The following is an 18,532-nucleotide window of genomic DNA, read 5'->3' as shown; positions in this document are numbered from 1 at the left end:
TCCGACGACCAGCACCTCACTAGCCTTCCCCTCTCTCTTTCACTCTATCTCCCTCTTACCCGCCGCACCATATCACCGCACCACCATCGCCACACCTGCATCACCAGCGCAGCAATACCACGCACCACCGCAGCACCGACTTTTCTCGATTCTCTTCTCAATTTCGTTCTTTTTCTAAAGTAAGTGTAAAAACTTTATTTTGAATTAGTTTATAATTTTAGTTTGTATAAATTGACTTTAAGTAGTTTAGTAATGTTTGTTTCTCTTGATTTGTATGATTTCTTCTTCTTCATTTTCATTTATGTTCTCATCTCAATTAGATTTGTTTGAATTCTTGATTATTTTCGCAATTCGGTTTTCAATTATCTTCATTCTCAATTCTTACTTGATTCTTGTTTAATTATTGTCGAATTTGTTGGTTTTGTTGTTGTTGTTGTTGTCGTCAAAACAATAGTTGTTGTTGTTGTTGTGGAGGCATTTATTGTTGTTATTATTGTTGTCGAGGCATTTGTTGTCTAGGAGGGATCAGGACGTTTAATCCCAACGTCATGGTCCAAGACGATGAGTTTGATTTTCAGTGGTGGCGTGGACTGGACTCGACGAGCAATCTGGGCGTCTGTGTATGGCTTGGATGTTGGGTTTCAACGTCTCACATGGACTCGGACGTTGAAACTCAATGTCTTGGCCATGGTCGGACTTTGAAATTCAATGTCCGTCCATGATTCGGACCTTTTTATTTCGTTTTAATTGTATATTTTCAATTTTAATGAGTAATTTATATGTTTTTTTCTAAACGTTTTTAATTTTTGCTTATAATGGTTAATTTATATATTTTTGTTGTATTAAAAGTCGTTAATCTATATAACATTATTAAAAGGCTAGTCTAAAAAGCCACGTAGACAATGCCACATGGGATGAAAAAAAGCCACGTATGCAATAAAAATATGACTTGGCAAACTAATATGACATGGATTATCAATTTATTATTATATTGCATTAATTTAATTCACTTATTTCCTTTACAAATCAATCCATATTCCATTAGCTTTAAACTTAATTAACTAACAAAAATTACAATAAAAAAATATGCATTAATTATAAGTTAATAATTTCAAGATATTTCATATGGAGTAGTATTATATGTATTTTAATTATAAGTTAAAAAAAAATGAACACATGAAATTAAGAACGAAGAAGAACAAACGAAGTTGAAAACAAAAAAAATTGTACCTATACAATATAGTTAAAAAGCTACTTAAAACATTTAATTTTAATCCACATGTCGATTTTTTACTGGTAAATACTAATTCATCTATATTGATTACTTGATTATTTATTTATATAATATTATAAAAGTCTATATTATGTATTAAAAAGTTATCTTTAAAACTGTCACATGCTTATAAGTAAAAAAAATTAAAAACAATATTAATTGCAAACACAAAAAATAAATTAATACAAACTCTTTATTTTCCTCTCATAAATTTGGTTATTAATCTACTTATTTATTTAACCTTTAATTTTTTTTTATTTAATAGGATGGTTTTTTGGTTTTCTCTCACTATCATTATAATTTGTAGTTATCATAATTTTTTTTATCTCCCTTTTAGTTCACAAAATCATTCCTCTTCCCTCGAATAAATTGAATAAATTGTTGAATTTAATCAATAATTAATAACAAAAAGTTTCCTATATAACTATTATAACAATCCCAATTTTCATTTTTATTCAAAAAGTTGGAAGGTAAAGTATACATACATAGATAATTAAATGGATTCTTTCGCTTTTTATCCTTATTATGTTTTAAATTGATTAATATTAAGAATGTTATTTAGTTATTGTTTTTGTGTTTGTATTGAAATTTCAGGAAGATGACATACTCAATTATCAATAACATTGCATGAAATCTATACTATCTAATTAAAAGGGCAGCTTAGAACATTCAATTTCATTTCACATGACATTTTCACAACCCATTAATTCTTATTCATTTTTATTGATTATTTAATTATATTGACAATATAACATGCATGGTATATTATTTGAATTTATAAAACTATAATCTATAATTAAAAAGTAAGTCAAACTATCTACCATCATCTGAATGTCATATTTTAAATTTCATAAGATAATTTCTAAACCACTCTTATGCAAAGTAGATTTTGTAAAAATAAAAATAAAAATAAGAATATGAATAAAGCAAATCTTTTACATTTTATTTCTCCTTTCCTCCATATTTATGTCTATATTAAATTTCATAATAATGAGACAAATCTATAACTCAATAATCTAAATATAAAATATATAAATCTAATTAAAAAAACAAGCAAAACTAACTATCATCATTTATATGTCATATTTTAATTACATAATAAGACAAGATCTTAAATAATTCTCCTGTAAAGTGGATCTTGTAAAAAAATAAATTATAACTGTTCCGGGTGTAATTCCAGAGCAAGTATTGTTACCACCCGTGGCTTGTAGAATGATGTCTTGAGTTGAATCCCTCTTGCCTTTATCGTTCCTCTCGGCCTCTCCTGCAACAATGAACGAACTGAGGGCTCGGCTTTGGACCGAGCGAACTCACTCCGACGCTCAAGTCAGTAACTTAGAGAGGTAAGTTGTTGTTACTTGGCAAAGTACGTATTGTAGAGAGATAAGGAAGATATTACCAGATGAATAGTGATTCTTAGGTTAAGTTGTGGATCCTTTACTCAATGAGAGTAGAGGAGTATTTATAGACTTTCACCTTTTGTCACGTAGTGGCCAAGTGGCTAGCAGGTGGAAAGACTGATCTACCCCTCGGCCGAGGGACCCATGGCAGGCCGGCGGGCCCTGTTGACTCACCGCCGAGGGGTCTTGGATATGAGTTCGCGGATGTGTGCCTCGGGTGGTTGCCCGGCCGGGACCCATCCGACAGCCGACGGCTGCGTCGGTTAATTTGTCTAAGCCGTTGACTTGACTTGTGGATATCTTTGACCTTGCTCAATATGTTGACTTGGTCGCGGGTGCGAGAATATGCCCCATCAATTTGCCCCAGCCGTAGTCTATGCCGTGGTATGAGCTCCGATGTACGTTGAGCGTATATTTCGCGCAAGACAAAACTTTCGCCCGGCTTCTTCTACCTCGGCGTGGCTCGCTTAGGCCGTACCTTATCCCCCTCCACATGGTTGTGTAATGGACATCCGATGTGGAAAAGGCAATGACTCGGGCCGAGACCAGGGTGGAGAGTCTTAGGTTGTTTCGATTGCCCGTGGCGGTGCTTTCCTCGGCTTGGTTGATTATGTGGCGGCGGAGAACGGATACTTAGGAATTTGTCGAGGAAGATGAATAGGCAGAGATATGAAGGGGCGTGTTGAAGACGCTTGGTCACTGTTGTATTGATTGACATTCAATCGTTGCAACGATTGACATTCCGCGGGTCGCATGTCCGACACGTGTCCGATTGCCGATTGGTCGACGTTTCATGGGCTGTGCCCTGATTGGTCCTTCTTCATGGGCTTTCCTCTATAAATAGGGTACTTAGTCCCTGAAATTGGGCACCAATTTCATTTTCTCAAAAATTTTCTTCTTTCTAGCCCTTGTGACGAAACCTCTCTCTAGCTTTCAGAATCATTACTCCGGCGTGGCAGTTTTCTTCAAGGTAAACAAATAAATTCTCTTTTTAACTCGTAAGTTTTGTTGTAACATGTCTTCTGCTGGTGCTGGACCTAGTAATCCTGCGCCGGGGGGTTCCCCGTCGCGTCTTGATGAGGAGGAGATACTAAACGCCATCCCGATAAGGTTTGGGGGCCCTAGGTCTCCGTCTCCCGAAGTCGATCCAAAAGCCTTGGAGGGTTGGGAGGATGATGATGTCGATGAAGCCTGTGAGGAAGGGATTCCTTCTGGTGAAGAGAGGCCGCCTATCCTGGATCACGGCGAGGCGTGCACGACTGGTCCTGACCGTGCCTGGACCAATAAATTCGCCAGCTGTTCCGGTGGAACTCTGTTCGAAGGTCATTTCTACTTCGGTGAGGGGTACAAAATTGTTATCCCTGGGAAGGGTCAGGCGGTCTGCTGCCCTCCTCCGGGGCATATCGGCGTATAAATCAGGCATCTGGAGTATGGCCTCCGGTTTCCTTTGAATAAATACGTCACGGCCATCGTCAAAGCTATGAACGTTGCCGTGGCTCAGCTGCATCCGTTGGCTGTTAGGACGATAGTTGGCTTTGTGTGGCTCTGTCTTTTCAGGGGGGAGGTACCTACAGTTAATTTATTCCGCCGGCTTCATCATCTTCGGGCATCGACCCCCGGTAAGGTGGGGTGGTACAGCGTGCAGATAGAGCCAGGCGTCCTCTCCGTTGATAAGCTTTCTTCCTGCAAGGACTGGAAGGGGCGGTGGGTGTATGTCCAAGTGCCGGATGACTATCCGTTGCCCCGGTCCTTCCAGCACCAAGTCAACTTACGGTGCGAGAGTAAAAGGGAGCGTGAAAAATGGGTCTCCCAGAGTAAACACAAGATGGATGCCAGCAAGGTTCCTCTTGGTGCTGACGAGGAACGGGCGATGCAACTGTTTGATGCTGAGAAGGGATGGGTGCCCCCGACTCAGATTATTCTTCAGGATGAGCTGCTCGGCCGCGTCGGCCTCATACCGGCCCTCAACCAGGGTGAGTAGGGTCGGTGTGAGGCCCCTCTTTGCCTATTATGCTCCTGTTTTCAGAGCTTTGTTTTACTTCTTTTATGTAACTCTTGTCTGGTTTCTTGCAGACCGGTTTGGCCAGGATCTGTCAGAGGAGACCTTGAAGAAGTTGGGGCTTGATAAGGACGGGAACGTCGTTGAGCGGCGCCCTCAGGCTGACGCGCGTGATCGTAGATTGGCTCCCAACGAACTTATGGACAAGCAGCTGAAGGCACTGGATCAGGCGGCGGCTCAAGCACGGGTTCTCGGGGGCGTGCCGAAGAGGACATCAAAGGCAAGGTCCAGGTCGGCGACGTTGTCGATCCCAACTCCCTCTTCAACCCCAACGGTTCAGAAAGAGCATGTGGAGGTCATCGATGTCTCCGAGGAGATGGTGACTGTTGCGAAGGGCCCTCCTCCTCCCAAGAAGAGAAAAGAGTCACTGCTGGCTTCTGCCGTTGCCGGGGAAAAGAGTGATCCACTCGGTCCTCCAACTAAGAGGGTCCAGACTGGTACGGACCTAACCTGTGGTTCAGACTTAGCTGGTTCGTTATGCATTCCCGATGACAGACTCTCTGATGTGTCAATGAACGTTGACATGGATGCGCTGTGTAAATTTTTTGTAGATCCGCCGTCGGCAGCCGCCGTTCCTACTGATCGGCAATTAGGGAAGCAGCCTGAGAAGGCGGGTGATAGGAATGTCACCGTTGACTCCGCACTCCAGAAGGTTCCCCCCGCCGAGCTTGTGGCAGAGGGTACAAAAATATCCAAGAGGCTGGCGAAGTGGACTCAACTGGTCGGCTCCTACATTATGGAGCAAGAACAGGCCATGGCCCAGGCTGGGCCACTGATCCAACGGCTCAAGCTTGATCTCTCCGCTGCAAAGGGAGAAGCCGGGAAGGCTAAGCTTGACCTCCTAGCTGCTCGGAAGCGTGCGGAGGAAGTTGAGAAGCAGCTATTGGCCGAGAAGGCCAAAGTTGAGGCTGCTGATGCCACCTCCGCCCAGTTGCTGGAGGAGCGGGACAGGTATAAGGGTGGCTATGACGCCGTTGTCGCCAAAAGGGAAGAATGGAGGGGGATGTATGAGGCTCAGTTGGAGGCGCTTGCGGACACTAGGGCTGTTCTTGCTCAAAGGGAGAAGGATATTGAGGTGCTTCAAGATAAGGTCCTCCCTGACTTGTGCGCTCAATTCCGGGATCAAGCCGAGGAAACGACCAGGGAGGCAATCAGGAGGCTCATTCCTGAAGACTCCTTCATGTGGGAGAAATTTGAACAGCTTCTGGATGAGATGGCCGATGCTGCGGAAAAGGCGGTTGCGGAAAAAGAGGAGGCGGCGAAGGTGGCTCAGATAGCCGAGGCCAAGGCGGCCTATGATGCAAAGGTGAAGGAGGCCGAAGAGGAGGCCGAAAGGCTGAAGGCATGTAGAGATGACAAGCTTCCCTCTGGGCCGGTCACCGAAGTTGACGATGCTGCTGCCGATGGTGGGCAGCACCAAGCGTAGGGAGACGGGCGGTCGTCACCAGACTCACCCGGCGTCTCGGATAGCTTTAGCTGTTCGGGGGCCAACTACTGAGCCTTTCCTCCCTGCCATCTTTTGGCGCTTCAAATATCATGTCTGTAATCTTTTGCTTTTCTTTCCTTGTTTATGTAAAACTTTGGTAGGTTGCGTTTTGGCTTATCCCTATGGGGACGGCCGTCGTCTGCATTCTTCTCGTTTGTAATCTGTTGTCATTAATGAAAGTTTGCTTGTTTTGCCTCTGGCTTGGCCGGGGGCTTTCCTTGTCTTCTTGCGTTATTAATTGAGCGCTTTTTCATTTTTACCTTCAACTTTGGCCGAGGCAGCTAGAATGCGTATCTCAACTGCGTTTAACGTCTTTTTCTTGAACGTGTTAGCGTATCGATCGTTGTGTCCCCTGCCAGGCCTTCGGTTAACCGAGGCGACTAGGGGTTACGACGCGACAGCATATGTTGGCGTATCGATCGTTGTGTCCCCTGCCTGGCCTTCGGTTAACCGAGGCGACTAGGGGTTACGACGCGACAGTGTATGTTGGCGTATCGATCGTTGTGTCCCCTGCCTGGCCTTCGGTTAACCGAGGTGACTAGGGGTTACGACGCGACAGCGTATGTTGGCGTATCGACCGTTGTGTCCCCTGCCAGGCCTTCGGCTGGCCGAGGTGACTAATGGTTACGGCGCGACAACATTCTTGGGGTGACCGCCCGGCTTGGGCCAGGGCGTCTACCTTGATATGACCGTGGAGGGGATAAACACTTTGATGGAAAAATTGGGTGATTCTTCATTAGATGTAAACATGCGTTGGGGTGCCAACAATTATTTTGGACACCTCCGCCGCTACACAAAGTATTTCCTGAGATTGTCAGTGTTCCAATGGCTCATCAGAGGCACACCCTCCATGTCGGTCAGCCGGTATGTACCTGGCCTCATTTCTTCGACCACTTTGTAGGGACCCTCCCAGTTGGCCGTTAGTTTACCGTGAATGTTTCCCTTGTTGGTGGCGGCCGACTTTCTTAGGACTAGATCCCCTACTTTCAAGTCCCTTTTGTGGACTCTTCGGCTGTAAGCTCTTCTCATTCGGTTTTGGTACACCGCCAAGTTGAGGCGTGCTGTATCTCGGCTTTCTTCAACTAGGTCTAGGGAGGTTCTTAAGCCTTCCTCATTTTCAACCGGGTTAAAGGTGGCCGTTCTGAATGTCGGCACCGTTGCTTCAATTGGCAAGAGCGCCGGACCGTAGACTAAATGGAACGGATTTGTACCCGTTGCTTCTTTCTCCGTGGTTCGCAGGGACCATAGGACGCCGGGTAGTTCGTCGGCCCATCTTCCCTTTAGGTCTTCAATTGTCTTCTTCAAACCATTGAGGATTGTTTTATTGGTCGCCTCGCTTTGTCCGTTGCTCTGTGGGTGTGAGACGGAGGAGTATGAAAATTTGATACCGAGCTCTTCCGGCCCACTCATTATTGTGTCACTCCAAAACTCTCGGCCGTGGTCGAATACCATGACTTGGGGTAACCCAAAACGAGTTATGACATTCTCCCAGATTACCTTTCTTACTACTCTTTGTCGTCTTTGCGGTCTTTACGCCTTCAACCCATTTGGTGAAATAATCAACGGCGACAATCAAGAACTTTCTTCCGCCGGATGCCGTTGGAAATGGCCCTAGTAGATCCATCCCCCATTGTGCAAAAGGAAGGGGATTAAAAACCGCATTTGCCCAGGTCTCGGGACGGCGCATGTATCACCGGAGCATGCATTTGTGAGTTGTTGCATTTTTGGTCTTGGCTCGGAATCCGCAAGCATGGTGGGCGTAGTAGCCGGCTCGGAGAGCTTTGTGGGCTAGTGTTCTTGCCCCCATGTGATGGCCGCAGATGCCTTCGTGAATCTCTGTCAAGATATGAGCTCCGTCGGGTACCGGGCCGACACATTTCAAAAGTGGTCTTATCACGGACCTTCTGTATAGTTCTCCTTCGAACACCAAATACCTTGCTGCGATCCTCTTTATTTTCTGCGCGAGACTGCGGTCCTCCGGTAGTTCACTTGTCAATTTGTACTTCATTATCGGAGTCATCCACGTTGTCTCGGTCTCTATGTTACCCACCATGCCGACGGCCTCAGTAATGCTCTTGGCATTCCTGATGTCCACCAGCACGGTTCGGCTGACATTCTTGATGGTTGAACTTGCGAGTTTTGAGAGAGCGTCGGCTCGGTTGTTCTCAGACCTGGGAATGCATTGTATCTGAAAAGATTTTAACTTTGAGGTGTCAGCTTTTACCCTTTCCAGGTATCTTACCATTCCGTCGTCTCGAGTCTCGTACTCTCCTCTGATTTGATTAGCCACCAAAAGTGAATCTGTTTTCACAACTATGTGTTCCGCCCCTGCGGCCCTAGCTAGCTCGACTCCGGTTATCACCGCCTCGTACTCGGATTCGTTGTTTGAGGCTGAGAAGGTAAATTTCAAGGCGTACTCGAACTCGTCCCCGTTTGGGCTGATGATAAGTATGCCGGCTCCTGAGCTGTTCGTCGTGGAGGACCCGTCGGTGTATACCTCCCATACTCCGGGGTTTTGCTCTTCTTGGTATGTGCATTCGGCTAGGAAATCGCGTCTGTCCTTTTATCGAGGGCCTCGGCTTGTATTGAATGCCGAAGCCGGATAGCTCTACTGGCCATTTGATGAGCCTGCCGGATTGCTCAAATTTTTCCATTGCTTTCTCCAACGGCTGGTCGGTTAGGACCGTCACGGGGTGTGCGTCGAAGTAGGGTTTCCGTTTCCTTGCAGCGACGACGACAAAGAAAGGCGCTTTTTCAATCGCCGGGTAATTTCTCTCGGCGGGCAACAATGTATGGTGACAAAGTAGATTGTGTCTTTGTTGCTTGTCCTCTTCTCGACGATCACGCAGACCGATCGTGGCCGAGGTAATCGCTTATGTACGGATATAGTGTTTCCCAAAGATCGGCCTGGACGGGGTTGGGAGAGTCGAAGATGAGCTTTCGAGTTGTTTGAAAGCGTGCTCTCTCCTCCCCCACCCAAGTCTTTATTCCCCTTCAACACTTTGAAGAATGGGGTGCTCTTGTCGGCTGACCGAGAGATGAAACGGGCAAGAGCCGCCATCCTCCCGGTCAGCATCATGACCTCCTTTCGGTTCCTCGGTTCCGGCAGGTCCAGGATTGCTTGGACTTTGTCTGGATTGGCGTCAATTCCCCTGGCACTGACAAGTACGCCGAGGAATTTACCTGCCCGGACACCGAAGTTGCATTTCATTGGGTTGAGCTTCATCTTGTACTTCCTTAGTGAACAAAATGTCTCGTGTAAATCGGCTAAGTGCTCGCTGTTGGACTTGCTTTTTACAATAGCATCGTCGACGTAAGCCTCAATGTTTCGCCCTTTTTTATTTTGGAACACTTTGTCCACCAGTCTTGTATAAGTCGCACCGGCGTTCTTTAAACCAAACGGCATCATTTTGTACATGTATGTGCCGTTAGCGGTGATGAATGCGCATTTAGGCATGTCTTCCTCAGTCATGAACACCTGATGATACCCCGAGAAGGCGTCCAGCAGGCTCAGCATAGTGTAGCCTGCCGTTGCGTCGATTAAGCTATCTATTCGAGGCAAGGGATAGCAATCTTTGGGGCACGCTTTATTAAGATTGGTAAAATCTACACACATCCTCCATGCCCCCGATGATTTCCTCACCATCACAACATTAGCTAACCATTCAGGATAGGTACAAGGCATGATGAAGCCTGCCGCCAGTAATTTATCTACCTCGGCTTTGATGGCCTCATCTTTCTCAGCTGAGGAGTTCCTCATCCTTTGCTTGACAGGGCGAGCGGTGGGGAGTACGTTTGCTTTGTGAACAATTACCTCCGGCTCACGCCTGGCATCTCGGCCGCCGAGTAGGCGAAGACGTCTTTGTTTTTCCTTAGCGAGATCTAGGAGGGCGGCTCGAACTTTGGCTCAGGTTAACACCGATAGTTACGGTGCGACCTGGGTCAATCTCCACCTCTTCGGTCTCCGCTCCTTCTACCATGCCGACGGTGGTATTTCGTGCTCGCCCTCTGTTGCAAAGATGGGCTCTTCCCCTTTTTCGACTTCTTCGCCACTTTGAAGGATTGCATGTTGCACCCTACGGCGGACACTTGGACATTGACCACTTCGTTCTTTTCGTTCTTTGAGACGAGCTTATGCACTTCCCCCCGGTCCGAGACATACATCAATGTCGAGCCGGATGGACATTACCGCATCGTCCTCGCTCGGGGTGACTCGGCCTATGAGAACGTTATAGGCGGACGAGCCGTCGATGACCACGAACTCAGACATAACGTTTTTGGCCGCACTTCCCTCGCCGAACCTCACCGGCTGATTGACCCAAGGGGTACAGGCGGAGCTCCGTAAAAGTCATGTACAACGGGTTGGTGCGAGGGCTCAAGTCTTCAACTTTCGGACCGAGATTGAGAAAGCATTATTTGTACATAATGTTTGTGTAGGCGCCTGTGTCAATCAGGCACCTCTTCACCAGGTGGTTGGCTATGTCCAAGTGGACCACGAGTGGGTCGCTGTGAGGGGCGATGACTCCCTCGTAATCCTTCTTCCCAATTGTTATATCGGGGATCCGGAAGCGGGAGTCGTATTTGTGTTGGGCACAAAGTTGATGGCCGATACAGCTCGTTCAGTGCCGTTTGCGCCCATGAGCGGACCACCGTTCTCGTTGCCCCGATGACGACATGGATTACTCCTATCCGTTCAAGACGGATTTCTATCTGAACCGTCGGCATCGGTCTTTTGACCTTTGGCAACGTACTTGCGAGGCTTCCCTTCCGGATCGCTCTTCAATGGCATTCTTGGATGCCGAGCGGTTGTCGATAAGGTGACCGGTGTGGTCGTGGTACTCACGATCGCTCGTGTCACCGTCACTCCTCGGCCTGGGAGGTCTCTCCCACTTCTGTCCCTCGCTCTTGCTCAGGGCGAAAACCTCGGCGGCAGACACGGCCAAGGGGGTGTGATCATTGTACCGCCTCTGGCGGTTCGTTCCCGAACTCCACCCGGCGTCCGCCGAGTTCTGTTTCCTGGTGGACCTGTCAGACCGTGACCTATTATCGTCACGGCGTCTTTCATCCGGGTTGTCCCCGCTTTTCCTTTCTCGAGTGGTCGGCCTCGGCCTGGGCCTACCAGGTTTGGTGGTAGTCCTCCACCTTAATGGCTTGATCGGCCATTTTCCTGGCGGAGTCTAGTCTCTGGCCGCCGCACTTGATGAGCTCATTCTTTAGGTCTCCTCTCGGGAGGCCTTTCATCAGCGCGAAGGCTGCCAGTTCGCTGTTCAGCTCACGAATCTGCTGAACCTTGGCGTCGAACCTCTTCACATAACTTCGGAGAGACTCGCCCCCTCTGTCGATAGTCGGGAGGTCCGATGTCTCCACGGCCCTCCTCTTGTTGCGGGAATATTGGGCTAGGAACGTGTCCTTTAGGTCGGCGTAATAAAGATACCGACCCGTCGGGTAGCCCCTTGTACCAACTTTGTGCCATCCCATGTAGTGTCGTTGGGAAGATTCGGCACCAAACCTCATCGGGTTGCTCCCATACTGACATGTGAGACTCGTAAGCCTCGACGTGGTCGGTTGGGTCGCCTTCTCCTTTGTATGCTATAGGTGACAACTTCAGCTTAGTCGGCACCGGGGTATCTAGGACGTAGGCGCTGAGGGGCTGTCTGACCACGTGTCGAACGACACGCGGCGATCGGCTCCTCACATCCCTAGTCCGGCTCCTCTTCTCGTGGCGGGAGAGGCTTCTTCTCCGACTCTGGTGAGTCGGACTTCTTCTCCGACTCTGGTGAGTCGGACTTCCTTCACTCCTCCGGAGGGTGCCTCGTCGGCGCTGCGGCGACGCTATCCTCCCGCGAGTGCGGGAAGGACTAAGGTCTACCACTAGCGCTCGGGGCTCCCGGCGTCTTGACAGGCCGCTTCTTCCAAAGTGCTCCATTCAAGTCTCTTGGAGTCACATTTCAGGCCCTGGTCTCGGACGGGTTCCGCCGCTCTTGTCGGTGTGACAGTGTGAGCGGCGTACTAGCAATTATGTCGAGGAGTACCCGACTTTCTTGCATCAACCACATGTCCCATGACTGTGACCTGGTCGGCGGGCAGCGGCATATTTTGTTCCTTTGGCGTCCCGTTCGTCGTATCAGTGATACGGCCGGTGAGGGACTGCCCGATTTCCCCACAGACGGCGCCAATTGTTCCGGGTGTAATTCCAGAGCAAGTATTGTTACCACCCGTGGCTTGTAGAATGATGTCTTGAGTTGAATCCCTCTTGCCTTTATCGTTCCTCTCGGCCTCTCCTGCAACAATGAACGAACTGAGGGCTCGGCTTTGGGACCGAGCGAACTCACTCCGACGCTCAAGTCAGAACTTAGAGAGGTAAGTTGTTGTTACTTGGCAAAGTACGTATTGTAGAGAGATAAGGAAGATATTACCAGATGAATAGTGATTCTTAGGTTAAGTTGTGGATCCTTTACTCAATGAGAGTAGAGGAGTATTTATAGACTTTCACCTTTTGTCACGTAGTGGCCAAGTGGCTAGCAGGTGGAAAGACTGATCTACCCCTCGGCCGAGGGACCCATGGCAGGCCGGCGGGCCCTGTTGACTCACCGCCGAGGGGTCTTGGATATGAGTTCGCGGATGTGTGCCTCGGCTGGCTGGTTGCCCCGGCCGGGACCCATCTGACAGGCCGACAGGCTGCGTCGGTTAGGCTGTCTAAGCCGTTGACTTGCTGTGGATATCTTTGACCTTGCTCAATATGTTGACTTGGTCAGCGGGTGCAGAATATGCCCCATCAATAACAATAATAATAATCAAGCAAAACTTATATATTTCATTTCTCTTTATTCCTTATTAATGTTTATATTAAATTTCATAATAATGTAAAATGATGCTCAAAAGTCGTGAACCTTGATTGATATTTATGCGTATGTTAATTTTGATAATAATGAAAAAAGGATGCTCAAAAGTCATAAAATGCATCCTCAATTCTTTATATATTTTTGATGGAAGACAAAATTTATAAGCCAAAATTTTTCTTATCTCTATCGTCAGTAGAGCTAAATGTATCATTAAACTTTCCTATTATTCTATTAACATCAAGCCAAGTGTATTAAGGTTTTAAAATTATTAATTAATTTATTTACTTTTTATGTAAGTTCCATTGGGTTATGAAATGTTCATCGTTTGTGTTTTTTTTTTGTTCTCATTTAGGGGATATCAAGATTTGTGGTGTTGAGCTATTTAAAGGTAATACTTATTCTCTACGACTTCATTCTCATTTCCTTTTTCTTTCATTATTTAAGAGGAAACTTAAGTAAACAAATTTCACTATTTTGTCGGTTAATTCAGACTAATTATTGAGTTACTTTTTTTATTATATGGTCGATTCTTTAAAAAAAGAAGACTATATGAAGAAGTAAAATACTAGGATAGCTTAAATAACTATATATTGGAGATTAACTACAAGATTGACGACATCAACGTGAATGACTAATATTTTTTTTTCTTTTTTTTTCAAATGTATATTTTTATTTTGGTATTTGTTTGTTTTTTTTTCCATAATTTTACCTTCGAAAAAATAGCAATATTCACCTACTTTGGCTTATTTAATTTATCGATTTTGATCTTTATGTTAACATGAAAATGCCCGTAATCTTAGTACGCAATCAATGATGAATTATTCATAAGGTGAGCTTACTATACGTTTTGATATTTTATAAAATTTCAATTAATAAAAACACAAGAAACATCACACTCAAAACAAAACATCCCGTGAATTTCACGGGCCACAAAACTAGTTTTGTATTTAAATAGGTAATTATAAATTTTTTTTGTATTAAAAGTTGTTTTTTTATATTTATCTAACATATGTTTTAATGCAGTCGTAATTTGATTTTTCACCATGCTTTTCCTATTAGATTAATTTTTATTGTTTGTTTTATTTTATAATCTGAGACTACAAATCATCTAAATCACTGTAACCTTAAAAAAAATAAAAATAAAAATTCCGAACAAGTGAGGTCCTTAACCCATTTGCTCTCCAGTTCCTCACTTGGTCTCTCTTCGAACAAGTCATTTTGGACCGAAATAATAAGACGAAGTTTTGAAATCATTTTATCGCTAAATCTAACTACTTTTGGCAAACAAGTTACCGTAAGCTCTAACACTAGTTTACTACTAAAAAAAGAGAAGAGGACCTTAGAGACCGAATAGTGGTGACGGACTGACGTACACCTATTCCGTAACAAATTTAGCCTTTGCGACGGAGCATTATAGTTACATTCCATAAAACAATCACAAAATCGCCTTTGAAACTATTAGATTACAAAACCGTCTGAAATAAGAATTTACTTTTTTTTATCATATATAGTCACATTGGATACAACTACGTCGAAATAAATTGTATTTTATTATTTATTTTTTCAAATCATTAATCTAACGGGTAAAAACGTAAAAAAAAAAAAAAAAAAAAAAACTTTAAAAAAAAGAGTTGCTTAGAGATGGCGCGGGAGCGGGATGTTTATGGCGGTGAAACTCGAAACTATTTATAACCGTTATCATATTTTCACACTCATAATTTCCCTCCAATTTCTATCTTCTTTAATTCAATCAAACCCTACTCTAATTCCTCTCATTTCTTCCAATTTCAATTGAATTTCTGCAATACCCACTTCAATTCAAAGCTTTTTAAAGCTACCCTTTTCCCAAATTATTCATCTTTTAATTGTTTTTGTTTAATTTTCGTGGGTTATTTGAGAATTTTTGCTAGAATTTCAATTATCGTGGGTTCAATTTTGATTTCAGAATGTTGGATCCGATTACACGATCGCTTCGAAAGTACGCTCCTTCCAGAAATAGTTCTAAGGAAAACGTAAGCATCAAACCCTAATTTTATGTTTTTTTGTTTGTATTTTGTGTTTGATTTGAAGTTTTCTGATTCAAAAACCCTAATTTTTAGGGGTATTATGTCCTCTGTGTTTGTAATTGATTTACAGTATTCTGAATCGTAACCCTAATTACCATGATTCCCCCAATTTAGTTTTTGATATATGCAATGTAAACCCTAGAAAAGTTGTTAGCTTTATTGTTCTAAGTATCCTGATTTAAGTTTTTGACATGAATTAGCTGTTATTTATTTGAATTATGCATATTGGTCTTTTAATTTTCGAACTGTCGATGTGTTTTGTGTCTGATCCTTCACCTTAACTGTGAGTTATATACTATTTTCCGTCCCAATCATTTGTTTACCTTTGATTAAAATACCCGTTACAAGAATAAAGAAGGTAAACAAATAATTGGGAAGAAGGGAGTACATATACAAGTTTATATCGGTTTGATATTCGGCTTGTTACTTGTATGTGATTTTCTGCCATCTTCTGAATATTACGGCTTGCTGGTAATAGTGATCATTTTACGTAAATGGTTAAGTCAAGGTCTGACAGTATTTATGGGTTTTGTATGCAACAGTTGGACAGATTTATTCCTAATCGATCTGCAACAAAGTTCGATTTTGTCCTGGAGGGAGGATGGAGGCAGAAGGCAAATAGCGAGTTTGACTCACCAAGGAAGCAGGCTTACCAGCAGCAACTGAGAAAAGTATTCAACTTGGAAAATTCAAGGATCTTTGCTTATAAGAATAAGCCGCACACTCCCGTTAGTTTATATCCCGAGGATGATTATTCTGTTGTCCAACCATCTAAGCGGCCTGTTAAGCCCTGCCAGCGCAACATTCCTCAGGTAATTGTTGGATACGTAATATGATAAAATGAATGATTTGAAACGATTGCTCGTTATATGTTTTTACATTTCTGAAGTATGCATTGTTGGATACGTAAAACAATCTGGTGTCCCCGGCCAATAGGAAACTTAAGTTTACTGCCCATGTGGTCCGATTTTTGTGATACAGTAAAAAATTAAATCTACAGCATCTGTATCGTAACTACTTAGTATAGCTCCATTAGTTCAATACGAGAGTAGGAATTTGGTTTAGACGTTGATTTGTTCAAACTTGTACTTGTTCTTAACTCAGAAATTTTATTGCTGAAAATGCAGACTGCTGATCGGACTTTGGACGCACCTCAACTCTTAGATGACTACTACGTGAATTTACTTGACTGGGGTAGCAACAATGTCTTGGCAATAGCTCTTAAAAACACAGTTTACTTGTGGAGTGTTGATACCGGTTCTGTCTCACAACTTCTCACAGTAGACGAGGATACAGGTCCAGTGACAAGTGTAAGCTGGGTTTCTGATGGTTGTACCATTGCAGTTGGTTTCCATAACTCCCATATTCAGTTGTGGGATGCCACTGCCAAGAAATTAGTAAGTACATTAATCTTATGCAACTTGATCATTGGTTCTTAATTGCAAATACAGTTAGTCTGTGTGAGACTCCAGACGGTCTCATTTGTGAGACACATCAATATATTCTGCATTCCCTCTAATTATTACCGAGTACAAATTTGTATATGTGGGTTTTTAATTGAATCGGGGTGGTTGTTCATTATATTAATGCTCGTAAAACTGGCTCATATAAATTTTTGTTTGCACCAATGTTTCCTTGTTATTGTATTCTGACTTTAACATTATTTCTTGAAGCTAAGGACTCTAACAGGACACCAAGCTAGGGTAGGATCGTTGGCATGGAACAGACATATTCTTACCTCTGGATCAATGGACTGCATCATCATCAACAACGACGTGAGAGTCAGGGACCACATTGTGGAAACATATCAAGGGCACCGAGGTCAAATTTGCGGGCTAAAGTGGTCCCATTCTGGCCAAAAACTAGCTAGTGGTGGCAACGACAACCTGGTATACATTTGGGATCGAGCCTTGACATCGACTCGGACTCAGTGGCTTCACAGGTTCGAAGATCACAGAGCTGCAGTTAGAGCCTTGGCTTGGTGCCCCTTCCAGAGAAATATGCTGGCTTCTGGTGGTGGTGGTGCCGACGGGTGCATCAAGTTCTGGAACACAGACACCGGTGCTTGTCTGAACTCGGTAAACTCGGGTTCTCGAGTTTGCTCTTTACTGTGGAGTAAGACTGACCGCGAGCTTCTGAGCTCACACGGGGATCCTCAAAACCAGCTGACATTGTGGAAGTACCCCTCTATGACTAAGATGGCAGAGCTAAGTGGGCACCAGTCCAGAGTACTTTTTACGACACAGGTAACCAATCTGAATTTGTTAAAAGCAAAGAGTCTTACGTCTCTTACATATACTGCTACACACGTAATCGATTAGTTTCTTCAGAGACTGTCCCATGTAATGTGACGGACTATGAGACCAACCCGTATTATCATTCAGATACTATTAACCCAATAAATGCTCAAATCTACAGAATGACTACTCCATCATATGGTGATAATCTTAACAGTAGTCTCATACGAGAGAATGAGTGACAGTTACATGGAAGTGCATAAGTATTTGGGTTGGTCTCACACATTAGACCATGTGTAAATTCGGTAGTGTCTGAAAGTCTCGTCCGAAATGTGGTATCACCTTTTGTTTTCTAACCTGTTTTTGTTTGTGTTATATTGCAGAGTCCAGATGGGTGCACTGTAGCTTCAGCAGCAGGGGCAGATGATGAGACTCTACGATTGTGGAATGTTTTTGGGGATCCTGAAAAGGCGAAAACTGCAGATAGAAAAGCTCAAGAGCCATTTGCTCATTTTAGTCGCATTCGGTGATCATCATGAATATCAGAAATGAGACAAAAGTACGGCAGTATATATTGTTTATATTTCATTATTTTGTATCTAAAATTAAGCCTTGTAGAAATTTAGGTTCGAAGATGTAATATTCTTTAGAAGTTCTAATTAATTTGAACTTCTCTCCAAAATAAGTGAATGAATGAAAGAAATAGCTTCTTTTTCTGTTGAAAATCCCCGAAATTGTGTAACACAAATAGAGCCTTGAATATTTTATCAATATTCTGGTGTGTTCTTGTTAGAATATATTGTATATATTGTTTCCTAATTTGTAGCATTCTAATTAGGTAGATTATTGTAGATACCTCATTTCTGCACCTCTCGCAAACCACCCGATGATGATTGGGCCGCATGTTTGCTACGCGGAACGATTTGTGACAGTTCGTAAGTTTATCGTCAAGTGATTGCTCAAATACTAATGTCTACCTCTTAGTTGTCATCTACGCGCCGATACGGTCGTTTTGATAGTAATTAGAGTACATTTGGAGTCCGGACCTAAAACCGTCTTCATTTTCTGATAACCGTTAAATCCCGAGTCAGAATGTTCTGGATTGTTCCGGATATTTCTATTCCATATTTTATAAATATTTCACAATCTTTATCCTTTGGTAAACAATT

General features: G+C 43.9%; 1 protein-coding gene across 1 annotated transcript; it reads left to right on the top strand.

Annotated features, from left to right (window-relative positions):
* Window positions 1–14,710: 14,710 nt before the first annotated feature.
* Window positions 14,711–18,197, top strand: LOC141592508 (cell division cycle 20.1, cofactor of APC complex-like). Its single transcript, XM_074413214.1, has 5 exons — window positions 14,711–15,072; window positions 15,669–15,938; window positions 16,254–16,523; window positions 16,800–17,372; window positions 17,747–18,197. The coding sequence occupies exons 1-5, from the start codon at window positions 15,007–15,009 to the stop codon at window positions 17,891–17,893; spliced, it is 1,326 nt and encodes a 441-aa protein (XP_074269315.1). The 5' UTR covers window positions 14,711–15,006; the 3' UTR covers window positions 17,894–18,197.
* The last annotated feature ends 335 nt before the right edge of the window (window positions 18,198–18,532 follow it).

This window comes from Silene latifolia, chromosome 7 (genome assembly GCF_048544455.1).
Source record: "Silene latifolia isolate original U9 population chromosome 7, ASM4854445v1, whole genome shotgun sequence".
In the NCBI taxonomy this organism is placed as follows: Eukaryota; Viridiplantae; Streptophyta; class Magnoliopsida; order Caryophyllales; family Caryophyllaceae; genus Silene; species Silene latifolia.
The sequence above is the reverse complement of the archived record's forward strand: the minus strand, read 5'-3'. Positions and strand labels throughout refer to the sequence as shown.

Bases quoted from the DNA above. Each gene is read 5' to 3' on its own strand.
- LOC141592508 (XM_074413214.1), top strand. From the start codon at position 15,007: ATGTTGGATCCGATTACACGATCGCTTCGAAAGTACGCTCCTTCCAGA. The intron at 15,073-15,668 runs GTAAGCATCAAA...TGTATGCAACAG, and splicing joins GAAATAGTTCTAAGGAAAAC to TTGGACAGATTTATTCCTAA. The intron at 17,373-17,746 runs GTAACCAATCTG...GTTATATTGCAG, and splicing joins GAGTACTTTTTACGACACAG to AGTCCAGATGGGTGCACTGT.